Source organism: Nannobrachium achirus (assembly GCF_963921795.1).
Source record: "Nannobrachium achirus genome assembly, chromosome: 15".
In the NCBI taxonomy this organism is placed as follows: Eukaryota; Metazoa; Chordata; class Actinopteri; order Myctophiformes; family Myctophidae; genus Nannobrachium; species Nannobrachium achirus.
Window position 1 is genome coordinate 17,953,622 of NC_137822.1, and position 27,525 is coordinate 17,981,146.

The 27,525-nt window shown below is 41.0% G+C and overlaps 1 protein-coding gene across 1 annotated transcript; it reads right to left on the bottom strand.

Annotated features, from left to right (window-relative positions):
- Nucleotides 1-1,311: 1,311 nt before the first annotated feature.
- Nucleotides 1,312-27,525, bottom strand: cabp7b (calcium binding protein 7b; the record flags this gene model as incomplete). Its single annotated transcript, XM_080742458.1, has 5 exons — nucleotides 1,312-1,439; nucleotides 1,560-1,707; nucleotides 2,549-2,661; nucleotides 2,870-3,013; nucleotides 27,417-27,525. The coding sequence occupies 5 exons, from the start codon at nucleotides 27,523-27,525 to the stop codon at nucleotides 1,312-1,314; spliced, it is 642 nt and encodes a 213-aa protein (XP_080598584.1).

Sequence of the window (27,525 nt, forward strand, 5' to 3'; positions counted from 1 at the left end):
CATACACACACGGCCACGTATAGGAGACGGTGTAACCACCGCTCAAAAACCCTACCTACCTAGTACCAACCAATATACAGATAGACAGACAGACAGACAGACAGACAGACAGACAGATAGATAAACAAGCAAAGAGACAGACAGATGGACAGACCGACTGCCCAAGGTAACTAAACAAAGTAATTTAAAAAAAAAAGTGACATCTTTTGAAGTGGGTTATGCTGGTGCTCTCAAGATTAATAGACCAGACTGTGCAGTTTTCTAGTTGGAGTATGATGGATTTGGTTCTGTCACTAATACAGTATATTTCCAATCTCACTCATCTTTCTTGTCACTTTCTAACTTGCTCTACATTTCTTTATACTGGGCCACGTGAATATTTTGGAAGAAAAACAATTATTACCATAGTTCTATGGAAAATTAAAAAAATACTCTGTGAAAATGTATGTTGGGTGAATTGCCTATGTAAATAGGTAATTTTCCTATCATGCTTTTATCTTATTGAATGCTTTTATTGTTGCTGACAGTAGAATGTAGCTAGAGCCACAGGAAACCTTGGTAAAAGTTGGATTTCAAAACTCATAGGGATCATAATGGTCATTGAGCTACTGTACCAGGCACTCCACAGTCCTTGTCTATAAACTGACAACAAATCCTAAACAAAATGATTAATATAGCTTATCATTATTATTATTACTACTCTACTCTATGTGCATATTGATATATCTGTGCCAAATTATCTGAAATCTTAATACATGTATATTCAAGGGTTGTTTGAATATGAAAGGATGTCAGTTATTGTTTATTACACCTTTAGGGTGTCTCCCAGATAGCAGTTTGTTAATAATATCAAACCACATTGAATTCTTCATCATTTAAAATAATGACAATGCCTTCTCATAAATTACATACACTGATAACGTTTTCTCTTCTATAGCCTTAAGGTACTATCTAATTTCTGATAAAAGATATGTTAATGCTGCTATTAGAGTACAGCATTTTGAATGCAATACAGCCCTTGAATCAAAACTTCTTTCTTTCTTTCTTTCTTTCTTTCTATAAAGATATAATACACCATGCATTTTGGTCCATGTAGATTCGTGTAGACTACATGCATGTGTCCATGTTAGAGGGAACAACTCATAGTGATTGGTCGTTGTCATGAACCAGCCTATCTCAGGTCAGACAGGTTGGTAAAACATCTACAACATCTAAAAGCAAAATGAGCATGATATTTTGGTTCAGGTTTGCTTTTCAATCTTCCATCTATCCTCTTGTTACAAGGCTGAAAGTGAACTGAGGCCATCTTCTTTACTTCATACCTCTGCGCAGCATCTGATTGGCTGCGATGAGCATTACACTGATGATGAATGCAATGGCGAAGGCACAAATCAGGCTTTTCCGCACACACGTGTGTTTCACCTGTTGTGTTGGGCTTGCTGTGGAGAGATTTAAGGAAATATGTCAGCTTTGACAGGGCAACTGGAGTTAACACACGCAGACACTATCTTAATTATATTATTATATATAAATACAGAGAACATATATTTAAGCCATACTATCAATATCCACATGGCAATCTGGACTGTTCAGGTGTTTCTCTTCTGTCATGATGATGTTCTCAATGTCTTTCATAGTGAGGTGGTCACAGAAGGTGTCATAAAGAAGCCTCTTCAGTTCATCCACTGTTAATTTCCCCAAGTCACACTGAGGACATAAAACACAGATATAGATCGTATCAAGCGATACCACAAAATACCCTATTGCATGTTTTTCCCATTGACTCGCGATAAACCAACAGTAATGTAGAGACATTACTGTCGACAGCAGCTCAAAGCGTGGGTTGATGGAAAAACTAAGCTGACAATAGTAATTATTACAATGAGTTTATCAGTTCCACACCAATGTCTGCATTCTCTGCAACTACACTATGCAGCATGTCATGTCTCATGACTACATCTTCATTTTCAGCCAACCCACTTGTTGAAATAAATTACATTTTGTGAAGTCTGTCTGGTAGAAATTAGTGCAGAAAGTGGTCTTAAGTTTTGTTTCAACATGCTGTTGTTAAACGGTGTTTATTAATTGATACAATGCTATTGCAGTCTCCCATGGGCTTTAGAGGACAACTTTATTCTCTAAGGGAAACCCAGATAAGCAAATTTGAATATAATGCATAGGGTCATAACCACCCTGGAATTACTCCCTTGCTTTGACTGGTTTGCTTCTGTCACGTTTGCATAATAATTTTAATTAGAATGGCTGGGTCATTATCACGAAACAGCATGAAGGCCCTCAAGGAAAATCATCTCACTCAGAAGAAGAAACAGAAAGCCCTAATTAACTGATAATGGCAAGAGCTACACAGTGAAAACCTGAGTTTGTGTAACTCTGATAGTGTAAAAGTGGACCCAAGAAGGTCCCTCTGTTTGATCGGCACCAGCTTTGGTAAGGGTATATTTTTTAACTTGCTGGGTTAAACTGCCACTCAGGATTGTACTGTGTAGACTTGATTGAAATGAATGTGCTGATAAGGATGTAATTATACCTTCCAAAACACGGAATCAAAGTCTGCTCCATGGAATTTATCAGGCATTCCAGCACCAGAGAGTTTGGGCCCAAGCAATGTAACAAATTCTTCAAAGTCAACCTGGCCATCACCTGCACATGCCGGCAGAGATATACACACATTATTGCAGTTTTACTTCACACAGATACAGTACACAGGGGGGGAAAATTATGTATTTACTTTGCGCAAATATAAATTAGATCAAACATCAAACAGGTTACATTTCCCTAAAGGTCAAGCATAAAGCACGTGCTTCTGATGTGTGTCTGAGGCCTGAGAAAACCTGTGAGAAAGCCTCACCATCCATGTCGAGTCTTTGGATAATGACCTCCAGCTCCACCTCATTGGGCATGTATCCCAGTGAGCGCATGGCCACTCCCAGCTCCTGCTTTGAGATGAAGCCGTTCCCATCCCGATCAAACACTTTGAATGCCTCACGGATCTCTGTGGAAAGATGCAATAACTCTGGTAGTAGAGCAGTAGACGTATACAGTCTAATAAGTTATAACCTTTGGGAAATACTCTGTAAACATATTGCCATTAGGCCGCCCAGACGATCTCCGCTTGCAATCGAGAATTCTGTTTGAAATGTTAAAAGGTGCAGTTGCACATCAAAGGCACAGAAGCTCAGTTTGATGTAGATAGGGACACTCAAAAACGCGAAGTTGTTTCATGCAAACTTCAGCAGTATCTTGTGCAGTATCTTATGCCATTTCATTTCCTAACAGGGCAACCGACTTTTTCTTCCTTTCTTTTTGGTGGCACGCACTTGAGCCATATGTCAAATCGACCGGCTTCATCGGGAATCGTGTGCTTGCATTTTGCTAAGAGATACGTTATATGGTTTAGTTTACCATGAGAAATGTCACAGCTTGTCCGCGTGTAGACGTCCGTATACAATTTTTTTTTCTTTTTTTAAATGTGTCATCATGATGTCATCATGCTCTGATGTCACTGTGATGTCAGGGGAACCACTCTACCAGAATGGGTTTGCCACTCTGACATCACGCTCTGGCTTCACTGTGATGTCACACTAACAGAATCCCTTTTATGCCCATATATGGATTTCCCTGGTGTCCACATCCCTGATGTCCACAACCCTGAAGTCCACATCACTGTGGCACGGGGTCGTTTGTCACCCTGAGGTGTCTTACTAGTTTATATAAATTTATTTGTGAATAGATTTTCTCCATTGAATGGGAAAATGTAAAAACCTTTCCCAAATATGGAGATGACTGACATCCATAGCTGCAGAAAGTAATTTGCAGCAGGGGGGCTGGGCTTGGCCCCTCATGCACGCGACCCGCGCGCACAGTGCGTGCGATGTTTTTAACATTTTTTATCCTGTTTTGTTTGTGTTTTTATCGGGTTTCCACAGTTTATTTTTGAACTAAATGTAACACAATCAAGAACTACACTTTACCTTTCCCTCTCCACACATTGATGTGTAGGATTCTGGTATTTAAAATGTCAATTTAAACTCATTATGATGATCATTATAATATTAAAATGTCAATGCCAAATTATGTACGGTATTCTGTATCAGTAAGGGATACTGTCACACAGTGTCACAGTTTCCACAAAGACTTGAAGCAGCCGTAGACAACATCTCTTAAGGCCATCATAGATACTAATACTTAAATCTGTTAAAGAGACTACACCATGAATTCACATTTTTCCAATTTTTATGTATTTTTTTTTGTGTCCCACCAGCACGTTCTATCCTCACAAAGTTCTATTTCTGACCATTGTGTCCTTCTCAGTTTATGGGCAGTCACTGGGGGGCGTGTTCCCTCCCCCGCGTCATCAGTGCCCATACCCTAGGTGGGGTTGGCGAAAGGGCCTTTCTGTGTGGAGTTTCTCCCCATGTCTCCCAGGGTAAATACCCTCACAAAAACATGCAGTAATCCTGGTCTCTATAATGCCTCCCCCTGGCTAGCCGGGGCGCCTGATGGAGGGGAAACAAGGGAATCACGTGACACTGATCCCCTTCCCCTATTCACTCATACTAGGATATGACGTTTGTGTATCCAGAAGAATTATGAAATAAGGATTATTATACCTCTTTTTATTATACCTCTTTCCCACCAAAATCTGCCCATATATGCTAGTAAACATGGGGAAACCTGAAAATACATTAAACCTGGGGGAAAGAAGAAAAGAAGAAAAGAAAATAGGTGATTGACTCCTTTCACAGCAGTGCCAGTAGATGAATGTCTTCCTGTTTTTGTTGTGTCATGTTAGACCCAGATCATTATGGGGCACACTCACTGCAGGAATGACATCCACCATTACAAATAAAAGGATGACTGTCATCTTGACATCTTATCAATCGCGACTTTCAGCCGAAATGAGTGAGTAAAATAAGTGTTTGTGAGGCGCCTGCAAGTGTCTCTCTCTCTCTCGCACGCACGCACGCACGCACGCACGCACGCACGCACGCACGCACGCACGCACGCACACACACACACACACACACACACACACACACACACACACACACACACAGACACTCTCTCTGCCTCACTCTACTTTTCTCTCCCTCTGTGTATGCTGCTGCCCAAATAAATGTTCCCAAAACGTCTCATTCCCAAAAATATTTTACAGAAAAATCCCTTCCCGATCAATTGAACATAGTGAACTGGGTGATCAGGCCCCACTAATGCCTGACTACCACCAATCGGACACAGAACCTAAAAGCTCAATTTATACTGATGATAAAGGCCTGTCCTAAGGCGGGCTCAGGGAGGACTGAAACCTCCCGTGGAGCAGAAGGGCAAAAGCCTGCTTGATCTAGACTTTCAGTACGAGTACAGACCGTGAAAGCGCGGCCTCACGTTCCTTCTGGCTTTTGGGGTTTTAATCAGGAGTTGTCAGAAAAGTTACCACAGTGATAATTGGTTTTGGCTGTAGAAAAATCTGATTAGCCCATTCTTGCCTATACTGTAATGCTTGTGATAATTGTCAACCCACCGACATCTCTGGTCTCATGTGCTTCCCACCTGTCCATCAGATGTCACCTTATCTCTTCCCAACCTGTCCTCCAGATGTTGTTCCCTATTCAGCATAATCAGCCCCACCTGCACCAATTGTTCATTATGTTCACCAGTGTCCTGTTGGCCCGTGTGTGCCATGTGTATATATATTTATTTATAGTTACAGTGAATTTGAGGATTCAGACGTTTTGCTTAATCACTGTCAGGTCAGTGAATGTTGGTTGTAACAATTCACTGAAGGCAGGCATGCCCTGGATTGCTGCTGTAATCTCATAGCCTACTTATTGGAGCAGGTGGTTCCTCTGTGACATTTACTATTGCATAGCAGCCCTCTTTTATTTTATTTGTATTCATTTATTTTTGGCAGTTACACCTCCAGAAGCTTTGTGGGTTCCATCTGAAAAGACAGTCGCTGCCTGACACAAATAAAACCTCTGTGTGCAGGCACCTCAGCAGTGCTTACAAAGGACTCAACCCAGGAGTCAAACTGTGTTGAGTTCGTGGCATACGCTTGCTTGAGGACTCTTTTTGTGCCTAATCTGTAGCATCCAACTTGGATATCTCGAGCACAACATCCAAGACATTTGGATTGCGACGATTGTTCTTCCCACGGCTCAACTCCGGAACTGGGACCTTGACACACTAGGTTAGGTTATAAGATTACAGCATGGATCTGGCCATTTTTTCACACTAATAACTAGTGTGATTAAAAAACGTAACATTTTAATCGCGCTTAGTTTTTGCACCATATAACCTTTCTCAGTGGATAAGTTTCAGGCGCATCGATCATACCGGTGCACCAACCAACAGTGAACAAACCCCAGTGCACGCAATTATGGGAGAAGCTGCCGATCAGACCGCTTATTTGCTCGGCCCAGTGGATGGGATATTTATATGCGTTTAAACATGCGATTAATTTTGAGTCCCAGCCCTATTATTTACACGCATGTGCACGCACGCACGCACGCACGCACGCACGCACACACACACACACTAGAGGATGACTTTTGGGTCCCGTGGGTCCCGTGGGATTCCCGCATGACAGGAGTCAAATTTGTATTAAATTAATGCCAGGATCGGGACTGGACAGGAATGAAAATCAACAGGAGTGGGCAGGAGCGGGAATCATCCCAGACCAGTTCATCAAATCGCAGAAATAAATTGCACAGGAAAGTGAGGTCTTTGAACTGCGAACATTATAAAATTATACATTATATAATAATACACATGATATCAAATATAATATGGATCAAAATAGAAAAACATCTGCGCGATTTTAATTTTTAATTTTCTTTCGGGAGCGGAATGTGAACGGGAGTGATTTTGACCAGGAGCTGGATGGGACCCGGAGTCATTGTACAGGAGTGGGACAGGACGGGATTTATTTTTTTACTCTGGCCCAGGATTGGGATGAGACAGGATTTTTTCTGCGGGAGTGGGACGGGACAGGAGTGAAAATTCACTCCCGTGTCATCCTCTAACGTCACACACACACACACACACACACACACACACACACACACACACACACACACACACACACACACACACACACACACACACACTCCAGTCTCCCCACAGTCTCCCCTCTCTTATACCTCCAGGCCCAGGAGCACTTCTCTAGCATTATACAACCTGTTCTGTTGTACTGCTCTGCATGTTTCTTCACCATACTGACCATGCCAAACAGAAACAAACTTTACAGTATCACCCGTATTGCTTCCAAGATCATTGGACTTCCCACACCCACACTTGCTGATTAGGCGCAGGCCTGTCAACATTGGACTGTCAAAATCCAGGAGATTTTGGGGGCGTGGTTGGGGGGGGCGTAGTCACTAACCACATCTAACCATGTCTAAGGTGGACTGAGAGGTTAACACGCTTTAGTAGTCACAGATTTGATCAATTAACTGTGTGTGTGTGTGGGTGGGTGGGTGTGTTAATAAAATAAACAATATTTCAAACTTTTACATTTGTATTGGTGCAAAAACAATGGCTTATATTTACTATATCTTTACAGTAAGAGAAAGTGGTTGAAATGATGCCACACTGAGCATTAAAGAAAATGAATTACTCTATGAAGATAAGGTTGAAAATGGGCGAAGTGCTCCTTAAGGGTCCCAGACCTTATCTTATATTATGTTTTCCATTAATTCTTTGCCCAGAATGCTATCACAAGAAACATATTCATTTTGTACAGGCCGAAACTAAATAAACATGACCATTTTATGAATTTGGCTGTGATTAAATGTCAAATATTGACCAACAATTTCATGGCAGGTTATCAATAGCGCTGCATAGAATAATCATACCAAATGTTTTCTGGAAAGCAGACTGTCTGTTTATTCTTCGTTATTGATGTTTGTTTATCCTTCAGCACACTTGTACCGAGCTGTTTGCTTTGGAGTGTTTGATCTGCTGTCAGGTTAGCACCTTTGTCTTACATTCATCATCTCAAAGCAACATCACAGTGAATCCTCTCTCTCCTCCCTTACTTCTTACATGTCCATGTTTTATTTGTGCCTGTCAGACATCCCATTAGGTCTAACAAAGATGAGATCACACTGACCTGGCAATGTCTAAGCTCTGCTTACAGATTGAAAAACAAAGAGAAATGACCTCCCTATTGTCCCTTTGAGTAAGATTGAACATTTTCTCGTTCCATTTACATGTTGCTGCATCAACTCCTACTTTCGACTGTGTAAAAGCTTCTCTTGTGGTGGTGGTGTGGCTAATGGAATAGACTCCAATGTTGTTATTTGCAATGAATCATGCTCTCATCCCTTTGGACTTTATTGGTTATGGTTTAATTTGTGTCCTATCTTCTATGTCCCTTTGAGCCCCACCACATTTTGGTACAATGGCAGAATCATTGTGACATAATGGTGGTGAGTAGCCAGAGCATCAATCTGAAACTACAGCTTAGTTTTGTGTTAGTATCTATAGATATATTATATGCATTTCGTTGATGAGTAATTCTAAAAATCTAATAACTTACCAACATTTTTAAAACAATTGTACTTTCCTGGCTTCCATATACTGTATGTTTCATTTGAACCTTTATACCTTGTCTAGGATTTACAAAAAAAAAGTTAATAATACCAAACAACATTTCGATCCTTGTACACCTCATCAGGACATGACTGAAACGTTCAGGACATGACTGAAAATGAAAGCGTGCAGGACTTTTCTCACTTTTCCTAACCCTAACCCTCTACATATAATGGGCATACAATTATGCAACCTTTATTTTTTCTCTATTCTATTCATTCATTTCATCAAGGTAAGACAATGTGCGGAATTGTATGCAGTTTTTTTAAAGTGAGCTCCAGATAACTGTCTGCAAAAAAAAAGAAAAAAGAAATGCTGCCGTGCCATTTCCATTTTTTGACTCATTTCCTTTATCTGTCTGACATCATCTACGCTGCAAAACTTTTAGTGTGAATTTAACTCTGAGAGTGTTCCAATGTCACTCAATGGACCCATTTGGTTACATTTGTATGCATTCTCCAGAGTCACAAATTGATAAATTAACACTGAGGATTTTTACTGTGTAGGGTAGGCCATTTCCCATCTCACGACTTTGTTCTTGAGGGAAAGGTTATAAAATCCCTGGAATAAGACTGGAGCTGGAGAAAACAATTATCCTTACAGGGTGCACTACACACCACATGCACACAGGGATTTGTCTTTGAATTGTTCAGCTTCACTTAGGTCAAAAAAGATTACAAACGCTGTCTGTTCATCAATCACCCTGGCCTATCCCTCTTGACTGGCCATGAATTTACTGCCTCCCTTTAAAAGCCAGTGAGGTGCTTTTGTTTTATACATACAGGATAAATGTCACCAACGTAACAACTCACATTGTCTAAAAAGTAAACAGTGGATTGTGTAAAACATTGTAAGATTATGGCTTGTGATCAACAAGAATAGGTGCAACAATTAATGAAGGAGTTCAATTAATTGGCTCTTACAGTATAGGGTGCGGGAGACTGTATCTCCAGTTGCACAAATCCAATAACTGTCTAGGTCAGTCTGAAGTAGGATCTAAAGCATTGCAATGTGCAAAAAACCCTAATAATAACACCAGTACTGTTTTAACTTGGAAGGCAATGTGCACATAACCTGAAATGGACCAGTCCATTTTAACACTCTCAGAAGTTAAACTAACACTGTAGTTGGCATTGGAGGTGACATTCACTGCTGACATTTAGCCTTTATGTCTGACTGTACCTCGTGCTGTTTATATTTCTGACTTGCTAACGTGTGATGTATCACTTACACTGCTCTCTGGGTGGAGGCAACAAACTGCTCAAAGGATGCCAGAAATATTTAGCCATGCCATGTAATTTCTGTCTGAATGGGATTTGTGGAAAGAATTAATTATGCACCCTTATTCTTCTGTTCTGACTCAAACTTATCACATTGCACTCCTTGGCTGGACCACAACCTCCGTCCCTGATTTCTCACATGCCCCTCTTCTAGCGCCACCACGAGGTTGCTTTTTGCAGACTGGAGATACCGTCACCCGATTAGGGAGTCTTATTGGTCACATGATTGTAATATATTAGTCAAACAGAAGATTACCCCACAACGCCATTTGCATTACTGTATATTATGTGATATATATTCGGTTCTGAGCCCTAGGACAGGTCATCAATATGATAAATACTTTACTGAAAACCCCATTGTATGATTTGCTACATGTCTTCTGCCCCGTGGTGGATACCTGTGCTCTGCATTCCTTTCAAGGGCTTTAGTTTAAAGGGATCTTTCACTTAAAATAAATACATCTACTCAGGCTTTTATGAACACCCCAGAAGGTTTTTAAGTTGCTTGATTCAGTATTTAGATATTCATTTTACCAGTAAGACTCCCTATTCGGGAGATAAGCGACCGTCAGGTCGGCAACCTCATGGTGGTGCTAGAAGAGGGGCATGTGAGAAATCAGGGGTGGAGGTTGTGGTTTGCCAGCCAAGGAGTGTGTGTGTGCAAAGTTTGGCATGGATAGGGGCAACGGTGCCGGAGATAAGAGTAGGGCCAAAAGTGTGACGTGACATGACAGAGACTGACTGACAGACAGCCAGTAGAGCTTTTCATAGTAACTTGCGACCTGGCGGTCGCAATAAGACATGCCGGCTTATACTTCAAACTCCATTTTAACCATGTTAGATAAATCGAAAACACAGTACTTGGTTTTGATAAAATTATTATCAAATATCTAAATACTGAATCAAGCTACTTAAAAACTGTCTGGGGTGTTCACAAAAGCCAGAGTATATAGTCAACCAGTAAGACTCCCTAATCGGGAGATAAGCGACCGTTGGTCGCTTATCTCTACAAATAGGCCAAAAATTAGTTGTACCAAAATCGTCCTGATGGTGGTGCTAGATGGGACAGATGCGTTGTTTTAAAAAATCGCCCTGAAGGTGGCGCTAAATGGGACAGGTCCATGTTGATGAGATGAGTGTAGACATACTGTGTACCGATTTGTGTGATTTTAGGGCAAAATCTGTAGGAGCAGTGTCCAAAAATGTGTTTGAGAAAATCGGCCTGATGGTGGCGCTATATGGGACAGGTCCATGTTGATGACATGAGTGTAGACAGACTGTGTACCGATTTGTGTGATTTTAGGGCAAAATCTGTAGGAGCAGTGTCCAAAAATGTGTTTAAAAAATTCGGCCTGAAGGTGGCGCTATATGGGACAGATCCATGTTGATGAGATGAGTGTAGACATACTGTGTAGCGATTTGCGTGATTTTAGGGCAAAAACTGTAGGAGCAGTGTCCAAAAATGTCTTTAAAAAAATCGGCCTGAAGGTGGCACTATATGGGACAGATCCAAGTTGATGACATGAGTGTGGACATAATGTGTACAGATTTGAGTGATTTTAGGGCAGAAATTGTAGGAGCAGTGTCCAAAAATGTGTTTTGCAAGAATCTGCCTCATGGTGGCGCTAGAAGAGGGTCATGTGAGAAATGAGGGGTGGGGTCTCCGCGCCGCCGAGGCGGACGAATAGGTACCGGCCCCGGCTCTCCCGGTCGCTCCTAGCCCGAGTTACGGCATTTTATGTGCGCTGCAGTGGCAGGGGGTCCTCCACTGGGGGCGCCACCACTTTTGCATCCGTTCTGGAGCACCAGGAGTCGGTGGTCCCCGGGAATTCCCCGTGAGCAGCCCCGTTGGGGTGGTCATTTGGTCATTTTTGCACATTTGGTCATTTTTTACACTTGGGGGTCCCCCAGGTACCTGGGGGTCCCTGGGGGTCCCTGGAGCTCCGGGGGTCCTTGGAGGTTGTGTGACGTGTGACGTGTGACTGACAGACTGACGGACGGACAGCCGGTGGAGGTTTGGATAGTATAGGAGTGCAAGTAATAAAATGAAAGTGAAATATCCCTTTAAATGGGATGATCCAAGATGGCTGCCTGGCTGCTGTGCCCTGTTGTTTTGAAGTTAAGTATTTTCTAATTTTGGGGAGGTTATGGTTCAATTAACAGTTACATTGTTACTTTTTTTACTTTTTTGTTACTATTTCAAAACGTCTAATTACTTCATATTTGTCTCCACCAGGTCAAAAGGTACCCCCTGTCTAATCTTGTGCACGGTTGGCCCGGCCCTGCCAAACTGTGCTGTCCCTGGATGCCAATTCAGAACCTCTGCCCCACATTTTTCACATGGGCCTGTTCTAGCACTACCACGAGGCAGATTCTTGCAAGACAGTAGGCTACTCCTACAGATTTTGTCATAAAATCACACAAATCGGTCGACAGTATATCTATACAGTCATGTGATCATGAATCTGTCCGATATTTAAGCAATATTACACGAGAGGGTGTGCATTAACGCGGTTATCCTGCACGACAGCCTTGCCGCAGGAACGAGCCGACAGGCGAGTTCCGTAGGTTTTAAAGCCACATTTTAAAGCCACATTTAGCTACTATGTCCCTGAACGTCACATGAAAACCGCTAGCCTAGCCGCCGAGCATAGTGTGGGGAGAGGAGCGCTTGCTGTCTTTCGTGACCAACGCAGCTGATTTCTTTACTTGATGAGAGACAGTGCAGTAGTTCTCGTTATATGCACGGTTGGAGAGCCTGTTTTCCATTGAGAGCCTGACTACGTGTTGTATAATCCAAATTCCATTATGATTGGCTAAGATTGGCTTCCAAAGTTTGCAGGATTGATTCGTTTTGAGCAAAATGCCTCAAATCATGAATGCAGCATGATTTCACGTACATTAGCACTATAGGTCAAAGAACAAATGCCACCCTTTTCACATTGGCCTGTTATATAGGGCCACCAGCAGGTCAACTTTTGCAAAACACATTTTTGGATCAAAATGCCTCAAATCACGCATGCAGTGACTGATTGTCGTGAAAGGCCCAAGAAGACATGGCACCCTTTTCACATTGGCCTGTTATAGCGCCACCAGGAGGACCCTGACCTGGAGGAGACCTCTATTTTATAGAAAATGTTTGTATCAAATATGATACAGTGGGCTTATATGAGTAACTGCTGTAACTCCCCAGTTGTGATAATCAGCAATGGCCTAGAAGTGGCTAGGCCAGTGAAAATCTATAGGGAGGAGAATATTTTGTAAAAAATACATAATAATAATCCACCGATGCCTGAACATGGACAGAAACTGTATTGTTACATACCACAATGCAGTCTAAAAAGGTTTATGTTTGGACAATTAACCAAACCATTTTAAAAGCCCTAAATGTTCCAAAGGGATATGAAAAGGGTGTGATTTTGTTTAAAAATATATACATAGGCTATATAGTGTACATAAAATGTTGTGATGAATAAATTGCTAATACCGGATGTATCAAAAATGATACAAAGATTCTATCATATTATGCCAAAACAATGCATTTTTACATCTTGTCAAAATGCCTAATAAGCACCCCAATTTCAAAGCAGTAGAATTTTCTGTCTCTATTTTTTCTTAGGGTGGGCTTTACAGGGTTACATGGAGCTACTCTAAAGGTCAATTATATGATCCAAAGTCAATGACAAGAACATTAGAACCAAAGATGGAAAAGTTAGAAAAGACAAGTTGTACCAAATCTCCTTCCACGTATTCTATATTGTACGATGTTACAGCAAACCCACTATTTGTAACCATGCATGAAGCAAGCTTTGCATACAAAGTGGTGGATGATCTACATGCCACTACAATGCCTGATGACTGGGGAATTCTCCAGCATGCTGTGATCTATAAATACTGTTCACAGCAGCTCTGTCAGTGATGTACTGAGAAATGGGGACACAAAATCAGATGGATGTCACTGCCAGGAAGTCAATGTTCTATGCTATAGCCACAAGTCTTATCTATTTCAACACATTTACGCTAACAACATCTGGCTGTTAACGATTCCTGGTATTGCTTTATCAGTTGTTGTGGTTTGCTTGAAGAAATCATATGGGATTATCAGGTGTGTGTGTGTGTGTGTGTGTGTGTGTGTGTGTGTGTGTGTGTGTGTGTGTGTGTGTGTGTGTGTGTGTGTGTGTGTGTGTGTGTGTGTGTGTGTGTGTGTGTGTGTGTGTGTGTGTGTGTGTGTGTGTGTGTGTGTGTGTGTGTGTGTGTGTGTGGGGGGGGGGGGGGGGTGTGTGTGTGTGTGTGTGTGTGTGAGTGTGTGTGTGTGTGTACTAAACACGAGTTGTGTATGCACGCATGTATGCATGCATGCCTCTGCAGTGTGTGTTTATGAAAAGTACTAAAGAATTAAATCTAGATAATAATAATAATTATTATAATCGTCCGGAGGACCAGGCCTAATCCAACTTAAGCTGACCCTCAAGACGACCTCTATCGGATGCATACCTCATTAAAACAGACCATCCACTCCTCCGAATAGTAAAACATCAGTTCTACTCCATCACTAAAGAAGCTGACAAATTCAAGAAAGAGCTTGATGCCCCAGAAATCGCACCAACTGAAAATGAGGGGACTAAAACCTATGCCAAACGAGTGAAACAGAAGGTAATACACCTTGGCCAGCAGCAACTGCAGAAGACCTGGGAGGACAAAGCAATGCATGGGAAGTACCCAAAAGGAATGAAAGATGCAGACGCTGACCAGAAATGACACACCAGTGGCTGAGGAGCACAGGACTAAAAGCAGAGACAGAGAGCCTGATAATTGCTGCGCAAGACCAGAGTCTCACAACCAGATCTTATCACCGTCGGATCATCAAAGATGGGACAGACCCACAACGCAGAATCTGTGGAAAATACGAAGAAACCATCGACCACATTGTCTCAGGCTGCCCGGAACTGGCGAAGTCTGAGTAAATAGAGAGGCACAAGGCAGCAGCATACCTGCACTGGAAGATCTGCAGGAGGTACAACATCAAGACAACTGCGAAATGTTATGAACATCAACCGAAAACAGTCACTGAGAATAATGATGTCACCATCCTCTGGGACATGCCCATCCACACTGACAGGGAGATAAAAGCCAACAAGCCTGACATTATTATCAAGGACAGGAAGGAACGGAGATGTATGCTCATATAGACTTGGAAATGCCTTCCGAAAGAAACACCTCTGTGAAAGTCACAGAGAAACTGTCCAAATACAAAGACTGTAGATTGAAATCAGCAGGACGTGGGATATGAAGACTGAAGTAATACCAGTAGTCATCAAAGCTCTAGGACTCATGAAGAAGGGAATAGAAAAGTACACCAACCGTATCCCAGGCAACATCAACATCTACATCATAGGCGTAGGGTTAGGTTCCCAGGTGGGGGGGTCCTATTTGGACTGGCCCAGCCCACAACAGCCTAGTCCAGTATGATTCGCCGGCGCCGCCAGGCGCCGGCCGAAAAAACGCGGTTCGGGTCGGTTCGGCCGAAAATTCGGTTTCGTTTGGGTTTCTGTGTGCATTTCCAGGTCGGTTCTGGTGTGTAACAATGAGTTATACCACATAGTGCAGCATGTACATACGTGCACACTACACACATGCACTACACTAGTGATGCGCGTGTAGGGTTTTTATGGACACATTTTAATTTTCTGGCCCAGCTCAAAATGCCCCAACACAGCATCAATTTTCACAGCCCAGCCCAGCCATTAAATACATGTCAAATACGTCTTTGAATGTGGATTTTTAAGCCAATTTCAACTGTGCAAAAACAGAATGGAGGAGAAACTTCAGCACTGATTTAGAGCACATAGCCTAACAGTGCAGTGCAACAGAGCCATACAAAATATCATTAGAACATTTAAAAGCAATGAACCGTTAATTACATGACGGCATGACGAGTGACGACATGCATGCTATATGATTGTACACACGGAGCACAACTACTACTGTATCACAGAGAGATGAGACAAAATAAACAACTATAAAGAGAAAGAGACGGTCGAAACACCAAAGCAACAGCTCTATGCCTCTCAACATAATTATTTTCTACAATCTATGCTCTTATCAGTTATCACCGAGGCACAACAAGAACAGCCAACCAGCAGAAGGTAATTAACCAGCTCCTTACCTAATCTGCTGCGGATGTGCAAAGTTTAACAAACTTTCAAAGGGTGTACATTGTTTAAGTCAAAGGAGCATTGTTTTCATATCATAATAATATAAACTTTAGTTTAGTCAAAAGCTTGTACAATCCACACTGGTCCACACGTGAGTTCTGTTTACACTGAGCTGCATACAGGCTGCACCAAGTAGCCAATAACTAACAAGCAGAAGCACTTCACTTCCTCTCAAAATGGTAGATTTCAAAATAAGAGGCTACTCCCATAGGGAACTGGTTTTATCTTTAAGTCTACTTACAGGAAGTAATGGACTTAATTAGAATTACATGACACGACCAGTTACGAGCATAGGGAAGCCTACGGGCTGACCGCAGCCTCTTCTAGCGTCCGCGTGGTCCTAGTGCCGGCCCCATTTGAGGCTTTTTTCCTCTCCTTTTTGGAATTCAGTGTCGCGGCAGCCCAACTGGTGGTCCGCGGCCCACGGGGGACAAAGCGTACGCGACCCTCCCGTCTCCTACGTCGCTGATCTACACAGTCCAGGAGATTGCCCTAGGCCTACTAGGAACAGCCCATATTCTACGGAGAGTACCGTCAATAAAGTGACATTTGCCCCATAGCGCCTTAGGTCCATAGATTGGACCCGGGACTATATGTAAAACAGAAAACATAAATAAAATGAAAATAATAATAATAATTGAGTCTCTACTTCTGTCAGTGAGTCATATAGTCCACAGGTGAATTCTGTTCTACATGACCAATTCAGCAAGAACTCATAATGACTCCATCTCCCTGTGTTCCGTTCCCTTCATTGGCTTCCTGTTGTTTCCGGCACCCAGTCTAAATCATTGGTGTTGGTGTACAAGGCAACCAAAAGGCCCATACAGTACCTCCAAGACATGATCCAATAACCTTACAACCCTTCCCACACTCACTTAGATCAGCTAACACAGGAAAGCTGTCTGAGGCTTCTGTAAAACACCCTGAGCAATGCGCCACATGTACTAGACTCTTCTCCCTACTGGCTCCCAAACTGGAACAAACTGGACAAAATGGTTGCAGTCAGAAATTCACACTCACTCCCACCTTCCCACCGCCTCAACTCCTAGCACTTCTCACTTCTTATTCGACTGAGCTAGTTTACTATGCAGATATACAGTACAGTATATATACATATCATGTTCACATGTTCTCATGTTTTTGGTTACTTAGGTTAGTTCAACTTCTTTCTGACCACAAATAGAAATAGTAAGCATGTTCTATAGCATCTTGTTTAGACCGACCTGATATCTAGTTTATATGAGACACTACATTGTTCTCTCTGCAACTCTTTACATGTATGACTTAATTACCTTGTTGTATATTGATTAGAGTTCATGCTAACTTTGCTTATTCCGATCTCGCACTTCTAAGTCTCTCTGGATAAGCGTGTCTGCTAAAATGCACAAATTGTAATCGTAATTGTCTGTATTAGTCAATATACAGTATATACTTTATAATAATCATGGTCATTGCTATTGCTTTCCAATATCAATATAACATTTATATTGTATTTGGTGTTGATGGCATGGGGGATGGGGATTTCTCTCTCTTTTTTTCTTTTTTTTAAGGATCTTAGCTCTTTATCAATTTCTTGCAGTTAATAGAAACAATAATTAAACCAAATCAATCACTGAGATGCTATATTCCATAATATTCTTGAAATCAAATATCCCAATTCTGTTTTTAAAATCAAACCTCGGTTCGAAGTGGAGCGGTGAATCTGAGCAGCTATACCGTGTGTGTGTGTGTGTGTGTGTGTGTGTGTGTGTGTGTGTGTGTGTGTGTGTGTGTGTGTGTGTGTGTGTGTGTGTGTGTGTGTGTGTGTGTGTGTGTGCGTGTGCTGCAGAACAGCGCCCCTCCTTTAACTTGTGTGTTGTGTGTGGCCACTCAAGGTATTGCCAGGCTACAGACACGGCCAGCCAGCCAGCCACATACATACATACATACATACATACCCACGGACATACCTGTCTATTGGGAGCGCTTTCACCGCTCCAAAAAACTAAAAAGGAAAAACACTGCTCACCCAGGTTGAGGCTAAACTGAGGTGTTAGAGAGCTTTCAAATGTATTTAGTTAGTGACACCTACACACTCAAGATCTGTACAAAGGTTGTTTAATGCAATGCAAGTTGGCAAGCCATCACTGCAACTTCAGTACTTAATTACCCACTTGTTAATGACCGGTTATGTGCCCAATGGCAACACATTAGAACGCTTTTACTCCTGTCAAAGGTCTATTTCCCCAGGCCCTTCGGGTATTCTGACCACGCATGCATCCAGATGGTGCAAGCATAAATTAAAACTGTCTAAACTTATCAGCAGTCAGCACAGAGGGAGACCCCAGAGTCAGCTGAAGAGCTAACAACAAGCCTACAGGATTATTCGTTTGGTTAAGACAGAAGTAGCTCAACAGTGCTTTTAGTGTTGCCAAGAAAAACTACAGGATTAAAGTTGAACCAGTCTGGCAGTCTGTTCCCAGACCTTGTAAATGATCTCATTAGGAAGTGAGCGCTGTAGATGCAACCCCAAACCCTTGTCTATAAGCAGTAATCCGTCAACCCTTAAACACTCTTCCGATGCTTCTGAGAGAACAGAGTTTGCCAGACATTAGTCTTGTGTAGCCAGAAGATGAGAGATATCCACCTACCGATACATATGGTGACATCTTCATTTAATGTAGTGGCTAAAACTGGGTGGAAAAAAGAAATGACTGCACTAGAGAACCAATGCAAAGACTTAATGTCAGTCCATCATATAGGGACAGTGATATTATTTGTTCATCATCTGGTTATATGAGACGAGCCAGACATTTACTGCTGCTTTCTCCATCACTGAGGAATGTGTAGGCTAAGTACTTTAACTCTTACCAAGATAAAACTTCAGGAAAGCTGCAAGAATGAACAAAACCATAAGACACTACATCAACCAGGAGACTCTAGGGTTCTCATCTATGTCACACTGGGTGAAAAGATAGATTATCGGGCCAGTATACTACATTCTATGACAGTATATTCAGTAAATAAACCGGCATAATCAGAGGTAATCAGCCAGATATTCAGGAGTATTCAGTTCGGTATATAGCCGTTTTGTACCACTACTTAAGTATGCGTGAACCCCTGCTGTGGCTGCTGTCAGAAATCACACCTCTCTAGTCCCAGGATTTCTCACTGGTGGGAGGGATTTTTCCCCCTCCCTGTACCTGCATTTTCACTGAGCATGTGCACTGAGCCAGCTGTGATTGGCTGTGATCTGTGACCTCTCCACACTGGGGGGGGTTTATGGGGGGGGGGGGGGGGGTATTCGTGGACCCCCCTTCCACATTGGGGGGGGGGTTAATGGGGGGGGGGGTATTCGTGGACCCCCCTTCCACATTGGGTCCATTATATATTATATATATTGTATATTATTGTATATTTATATTCTAGTTAATCATTATTCAGTATTCCAATTTAAAAAAAAATAGCAAAATAGCAGATCTACAAGCTCAAAGTGATATTCTAGTTAATCATTATTCAGTATTCCAATTAAAAATAAATAGCAAAATAGCAGATCTACAAGCTCAAAATGTGTTGCACTGTGTCACATAGAATTAATTTATGAACGAATAGGCATCAGTCAGGTAAATTGTTTTTATTGAGAGAAACACAACAGAAAAGCATAACATTACAAAATATTTAAATGGTGCATACATGGTGTCAGTTTTCAATTACAATTGTGGGGATCCTTGACATGAAAACGCATGTATATCAAAAAACAAAATAATAACAGCAAACCACATCTAAAAATAATAATAATCTAAAAAGGTGTAAATAGTAAATAGTAGTAAGACGTAAAAAATAAAGGAGTGCAAAAGGCAAAAGAGCAACAGGAAAAGAAAAGAGCATCCTCAGATGTATATGCGCAAACAGTTTGACATATTCTATACGCCAACAGCATATTTTTTCCAGTAGTTGCTACTGTACTGTAGGCTACTGTACTTAACTTTTGTAAACATCTTCACAGTGTGTTCTATGTGCAACAGATTAATATTCAACTTCACAGTATGCAGCATTCAGAATGCTGCATACTCCCACAAACTCACAAAGGGGACAATAATTACAAAAATGAGCAGTTCTGTGCAGTGTATCGCTGGCTGAACAGTGTCCCCATTTCCTCTCCGTCCAAGACAACATAACCATTTAAGTCATGGTACTGTTTAAGAGAGCCATGAATGGGCGGTGCTCTCCCAGTGCGTCTCGGTGCATGCGGTGGTGTTGATGAAGCCATCGCGGGTCACTCTTTTTCCTCTCCTGGAGCACGTTGCAGAGAGCGGAGAGTTGAGCATCTCTTTCCGGAGGAGGTGAGACGATCCACACCGCGCGCCAGTCAACTTCAGCATCCTCCTCGTCTGACATCAGCTCCCAGCATGCATGCGACCACACAGCTCTTTCTTCATCTGTCTCCAGATATGCAATCCTGGTGGTCAGCAACTGTAAAACATAGAATAGCAATTAATTGTATGTATTTAATTGCCATTATTACATTGATACAACATGTAAAACATAATAACAACAGCAAAAAACAAACAGTTCCAAACTTACCCTGGTCTTTCTCTGTCGGTGATTCATTGACATAGTCAATTTCTTTTTGCGGAGAGCATTTTCTGGCTGGTCCAGTCGATGGCTCCTTTTCAAAGACTCAAAATGGGTCCTGCAGGCAGCTTAAAATACAAGGAAAATGCAATTAGGATTTATTTCGTTGTTTATCTACAAACACAATCTATTTAAAGTTCAAAGGTGTTATCACCCAATTCAACTAGAACAATGTTAGTTGACTGACCCAGTAAAGTCACCCCACCCCCACCTAGCAGTGGCCATTTACATTTACAGTGACAAAGGGGACGGTCACTATCTGCTAACTGTCTAAAAGAGCTTAAGTGAGTTAAACAATTTGTTAAATTAGAATTATTACAGGAACACAAAGGTCTTACAAACAGTTCTTTTTAACTTACTCTCAATGGGCCTCATTCACCAATAAGTTCTTAACTTTCTTCTTAACTTGGTGCAGAGACACAATAAAAAATTGACCCACATGCAATGCAATGTTTAAGTGGTTAAAACCCATAAAAGTTGTTAAAAAGGCCAGTCCACGGTTTGAAAGAAATGGTCACTAGATAAATACAGACAATATGATGTTGAGAACAACAAGCAATACAACCTAATTTAATCTAATCTAATCAACAATGTTTGTCCCCCTTAAACAAAACAAACCCCTTTTTAAGTTAGCTGCTATGCTTTGAGAAATGGTTACATGTCTCTACTATTACCTGTCTCTAACATATAATAGACTACTTACATAGAATTATATGTGTTGCAACTTACCAAACAGTTTGAAATGATCCATTAATTTAGGTAACACTTCTCCTCTCTGTCTTCTTCAGCAAGCAGTTAGGCTACTACTGTCTGCCCGAGAGCCAGACTGCAAGGCAGTTTGAATTCAAAAGGTTGAAGCAAGAAACCTGATTGGTCACATTTTCACACTGATAAGGAACGTGATTGGTTAAGACAGAATAAAGGAACTTCCTGGTCTGAGCTACTGTACTTTGTGTTGGTCATGGTGTTGTCTGAACCCAGATCAGAAACAGCTTCTGTTTTATGTACAGTAGACTTTGAAATAAATAGCCGATCTACAAGCTCACAATGCGTCATGATGCAACACATTGTGAGCTTGTAGATCGGCTATTTTCAGCAAAGAGGTGTGTTGTAGAGGAGAAAAAGAACAAACTAAGTACAGAGTATAAGGTCAAATTTATTAAGTATTGACGGTTCAAGTGGTTAAATAACGCAACAGGGACGCTTCGAAGGCATTTATAGGCGCGAAGAACGTTGAAGACCCCTGACTTAGACCAAATGAGGTTCCAGTCAATTTGCATGCCATTCCTGTACTATACAATACTGTACAATACTATACTGTATCTCTTATGATGTTCAAAAATAAAGACGTATTGTATCATACAACTGTTTCTAATTAGTCATCATTGAATGTCATTATAGTACATGAGATTGCAAGTTTCTACTTTTTACAACATTGTAATTACTTGAAAATGTGAGTTAAGGCAAATTAAGCCCTTTATACAAGGCAAACTAAAATGTGTCTTTTTGGGAGGGGGGCTGTTTGCCCTCCTCCCCTTTCTTTAAACAGATAGTCAATTTGTAGGTCAAAGGAATGAACCAGACCCCCTGGTGTGCCTTTGTCTAGCTGGGGGCAGTATATCACTGATTATCACTGAATACAGAGGAATATGCCAGAATATCCCTAAAAAGGTATATACCCAATAATGTCGGTATATGCCCAGTATATCTGTAAATAAACTGTCATATACTCTACCAGTATATGTCAGATAATCTCTCTTTTCACCCAGTGTCATCTGTCACTCTGTCCCCAAGCAAAGGCCCAACCTGACTAGATTGCCCATGTGCCCAAGAAAGACAAAAGAGGAGAGACCTCCGTTATTATGCCCAATTTTTTTTAGATCGACCTGATATCTAGTTTGTATGAGACACTACATTGTTCTCTCTGCAAATCTTTACATGTATGACTTAATTACCTTGTTGTATTATATTGACTAGAGTTCATGCTAACTTTGCTTATTCCGATCTCGCACTTCTAAGTCTCTCTGGATAAGCGTGTCTGCTAAATGCACAAATGCTAAGCAGGCAATGACATCACAGACATAGACACAATGAAGACCTTTGACCCACTGACACAACCCCTTCATAAAGAACAAGTATTGGGGTAGCAGTGGCTCAGGAGGTAGAGCGGCTGCTTGGGAATCAGAAGGTTCTGGGTTCCATCCCTGATTCCCCCTGGGTTAGTGTCAAAAGCCCCTTTTCGACTGCAGTTTTAGCACCACACCACACCACACTACACCACACCACACCGCACCACATAAAAATATCTACATTTTCCATTACAAAAAAGTACCCCTATCGGTAAGAAACAAATTGACCCTTTTAACTCTGATTATTATACAATATACATTTGTATTACAACTATCCTAATTATAATGCACTGTAATGGATTATAACTGTGATTATAATACATTATAAAGTATTAATGTATTACTATGATAATTAAAATACACTATAATAGATTATAATAGTGGTTATAACACAATAGAATCTATTATCATGTATTACGACTATATCCTGGTGGTCTAAATGAAAAGTGAGTGAGTGATCAGTCATTATGAAGTGTTTGGCCCTGTTTGGCCTAGCTCAGACCTACTCTAGAGTGGATACTTTTTAGTACCCTGTTTAGTACCACCTTCACACCACTCTACCCAGCTCCTTGTAGTGGAAAACCTGGCACAAGTGGGCGGTGTGGTGTGGAGTGGTGTGGAGTTGGGCCAGTGGAAAATGGGCTAAAGTGTCCTTGAGCATGACACTGAACCCCTGACTGCTCCCAATGTTGGTGCTAATGTAATGCACATTGTAAACGCTATAGATGAAAGGTGCTATTTAATGCACCATTTACTGTACCATTTGGTCAAGCATACTTTCTGCATTGTGTCCTTAAACATCTGTACACCTCTGGCTCCTATACCGCTATCCTATTTATAGATTTCAGCTCTACTTTTTCCCACCACTCTAGCTCCTAACTCTGCATCTGCTCCAAGTATGCCTGCTAAGCATTCTTAATGAGCGGATAACAGAGTTCCTGATAGGTAGTTTGTGAACCTGCTGGGTCCCTTCAATGTTGATCTGTTGCTATGAGCACAGATGAACCACTGGGCAGTTCTCACCACCATGACAAGGGACATCAGATCACCCCTGTTAACAATGAAGCAGATCTAATTCACATTAGAGGTTGTACAGCACCAAGTGTTGTGTTGCACCATGTTCCGATACATATTGACACATTATGTCAGTGTAAATGATTCATTGACAGTAATCATGACAGAAATATAACCTTTGTGATCACTTGTCCAAAATGTACATTGATGTAGAATTTACGTCATTGTACATTTTGGACGTCGTAGATGAATGTTTCAGAATGCTTGAATCCATCCTGCTTATGCCTTCACACAAGCCACACAATCTTTTTCTAGTTTACAGTTTTTTCTTTATTTCTGGTGACAATTAAACAACACTGTGGCTGTAGTTTAATTGTATGAACAGTCATATGGTGCCACAAGATATTCTGCTATTGTATCTTATTTATAGCTTATGCGCTTAAACTGTCGTTTCATGACAATTCAAGCTTTAACCGTTTTTTATGCATAATCAAATTGTATGTATTGTAGACCTACCCATGGGGAAATGAATGGTGATTCAAGGATGTTTTAACACAACCAGCAGATGGCATTGGTCTGCATTTCCCCTTATTCCTCCTCTACCCCAGAACTAAATGGTACACTACTGTTTCTTCTGCCACCTGCCCATGATTTAGCTTAGGTTTGTGGATGTTGTCACAATGGTGGGCATTATCTCTGAAAACTATCATGTTGTGCCAACAACAACCTGGCACTAGAATAGGGCTGTCACAATTATTACATAATCGTCTAATCGACATAATCGCGATTATTTTTCATAATCGTCATAATCGTTTCCATGTTGAAAAATGTTCATATATTTTTTTAAGTAAAAACATAGTGGAAATAGCAGATCTACAAGCTCACAACGCGTCGCATCGCGACGCGTTGTGAGCTTGTAGATCGGCTATTTCCACTATCCATGTTCTTTTTTAAGTATAAAGTTGTCAAATATGTCAGTAGTTTCTTTGTATATTTAGGTTATGTGTCATATCTGCCATGTTCAACTTCAAAGCCTAAAAGCCAAACAGAAATGTAATTGTCAACGACAAAAACACAATTAAATCGTTAATTATTTGAGAGAAAATGTATCGTCATGTAAAATGTCATAATCGTGACAGCCCTACACTAGAATGTAGATTAATTAGTTGAATCAACAACTCAATTGTGTTACAACTGAGTCATTGATTTGTTGTTGAAGTTCCTTGGATACGTAATTATCAAACCAAAAGTACGAGAACATCCTGTAATTATTCAGAAAACCTTTACTTTATGTTCTTTCTGCAGGACTGACGTAGCTCGCTATCCCATAACTATTCCCTAGTCCAGGGGTGTCCAAAGTGTGGCCCGGGGGCCAAATGCGGCCAGAGGACTCGTTTTATACGGCCCGCAGCCCGCATGTATTATAAACGGCCTGCCAGTGCACCTTCAAACAAGAATATTTTCCCAGAGTATAATTTGTCAGGATTGTTCCAGCTGTTGGGGTCAAAGAAAGGCTATTTTATTGAAATAAGGCTGACTTATTTGTGTTTTGTTCAGAGCACCTGACAAAATACCATTGATATTAAATATTGATGATGATAGTTAAATAACCGTTTAAATGCGATGCCTACTGTATGCGACTTTGTTATGGTCCGATATCAAGGTCCATTATTTATTCAGTATTTGAGCTACGGACCACCATTTGATGAGATGTAGCTTCTCAGACCCAAGACTTTGAATATTTTGTTGTCGTTGGATAACATGTTGCTGCATTGATATTGTGCCATAGGAGAGATAACAGGCACAAGTTGATCAAAATGACTATTCTTCTAGATTCTCTAATTATGTATAGACTTATTGTAAATTAAGTCATGCGGATGTTGAATTTTACATTCTCAAGAGTTAAAGATCTAATAAGGGTCCATTTGGTTACCAACTCTCCATCATTTAGCTGGGGACCACCCCTCAAGGACCACTGGTGGTCCCCGGACCACTGGTTGAAAACCACTGCTCTAGCAGACTCAGATGAAGCCAGTAGAGGACCCTTGATGCTGTGGTGTCAATTCCATTGTGTTAGTGTGTATAGAGATGAGAAGCAACACTTCAGAAAAAATATCTAAAATAAAATCTAAATGTGAATATTTTGTTAACAATTCCATTCGTCTCTGGCCATTTGACATGAATTTTGCTCATCCATAGTCAAGCATTTAATTAGACTAGATTCGTGTTTTTATTGCCGATGATGGATTTTCAATGTCAAATGAATGGCACAGAACAATTATAGAGGCCATTTGCGGACCACCTAGGCGACCTTCAAAGAGAAGGGAAAATTAATCTTCTCATAAACTTGACATGGTCTGCCTCTGTGCCTGATACTTATGTGTCTTCGTAGGTATAGAAAATATGGCAATAGTATCTCAATAGGTTACTGGACCTACAGTATTAAGTAACTTATATGTAAATGTTTGACTTTCATCAAAGTTGAAAGCAAACGTAATTTCATTTTCACTCATTCAAATTAGTGATTTTTAGTCGGATTGTTCCATAAGCATTTCTCCCTGACCATTCAAACTTTCTCTTGTCAACCACATATTCTTTAGATAAAACAAATTCAATTGTATTCATCTAACTCATTATATAGAGGCAATCAAAGCATAATGTGTCAAATGTTAATTCACATGAGGTTTGCAGAATGTTATGAAGAATGTTTAAATGGCAATTTTGATCTCTTGCCTACATGTGAGTTACCTTTGATTTTAGATTTTACTCTAGCTTATGGGCTTTATGATTTATAGGCAAGGTAAGGTTACCAAATAGAGTAGGTTGCCTGTCTTCTCAATGTTACCTCAATGATTTTCAAAGCCAATGAATAAAATATAAATGATTTGTAATATGAATTATATAGGCTGTTCTCTCCTAAATGTGTTTAAACAACATTTCACGTCAGTCCAGAATAGATACACCTTTATTGTCCCAAGAAGGGGGGAAATCAGTTGCTCAGAGGCAGTTTTAAGGTTACAACAAGTTACAGAGAAGTAACTATTATTAAAGAATAACTATTACCATGTTATCAATTAGACTAGCTGTTGTAGATTAATAAAAGAACATGCTCCAAGGTCCTGGCATTGATTGTATACGGTCTAGCCTATTGACTAAAAGTGAATGACCACAATTTTCCCCAAAAATGCCTAATCAAGTGTGTGTATAGCTACAAGTGGGGGCGTCTGGGGACCCCCAGGGGTCCTTGAGGGAGTTCCAGGGGGTCCCCAGCTAAATGATAGTTAGGAACCAAATGGACCCTAAAATGGACCCATATGAAACCAAGGGTTCCATGTGTACACTCTCAGTTAAATTAACCTTGATTTTACAATATAGTCTAAATGAGGGTCTCAGTCAGAGATATAAATTCCATTAAACGGGAGTCGGTAGCCTATAATGCATGTCAAACTGGGGGGTCCTTGAAATTAAAATGGTTGAGAATCACTGCTGTAAAAAAATCTTCTCATGGGGGTCCCTGGAATATCTTTTCTAGGCTATAGCCTACTCACCTTCTACCTCGTCTTCTGGTAGGACAACTGGGGGCCGGTATGCGAGGACATCTGGAATAGTGCAAAGTCCCTTGTACATGAACCTGGTGGTCACAGCACGCACTGGCAT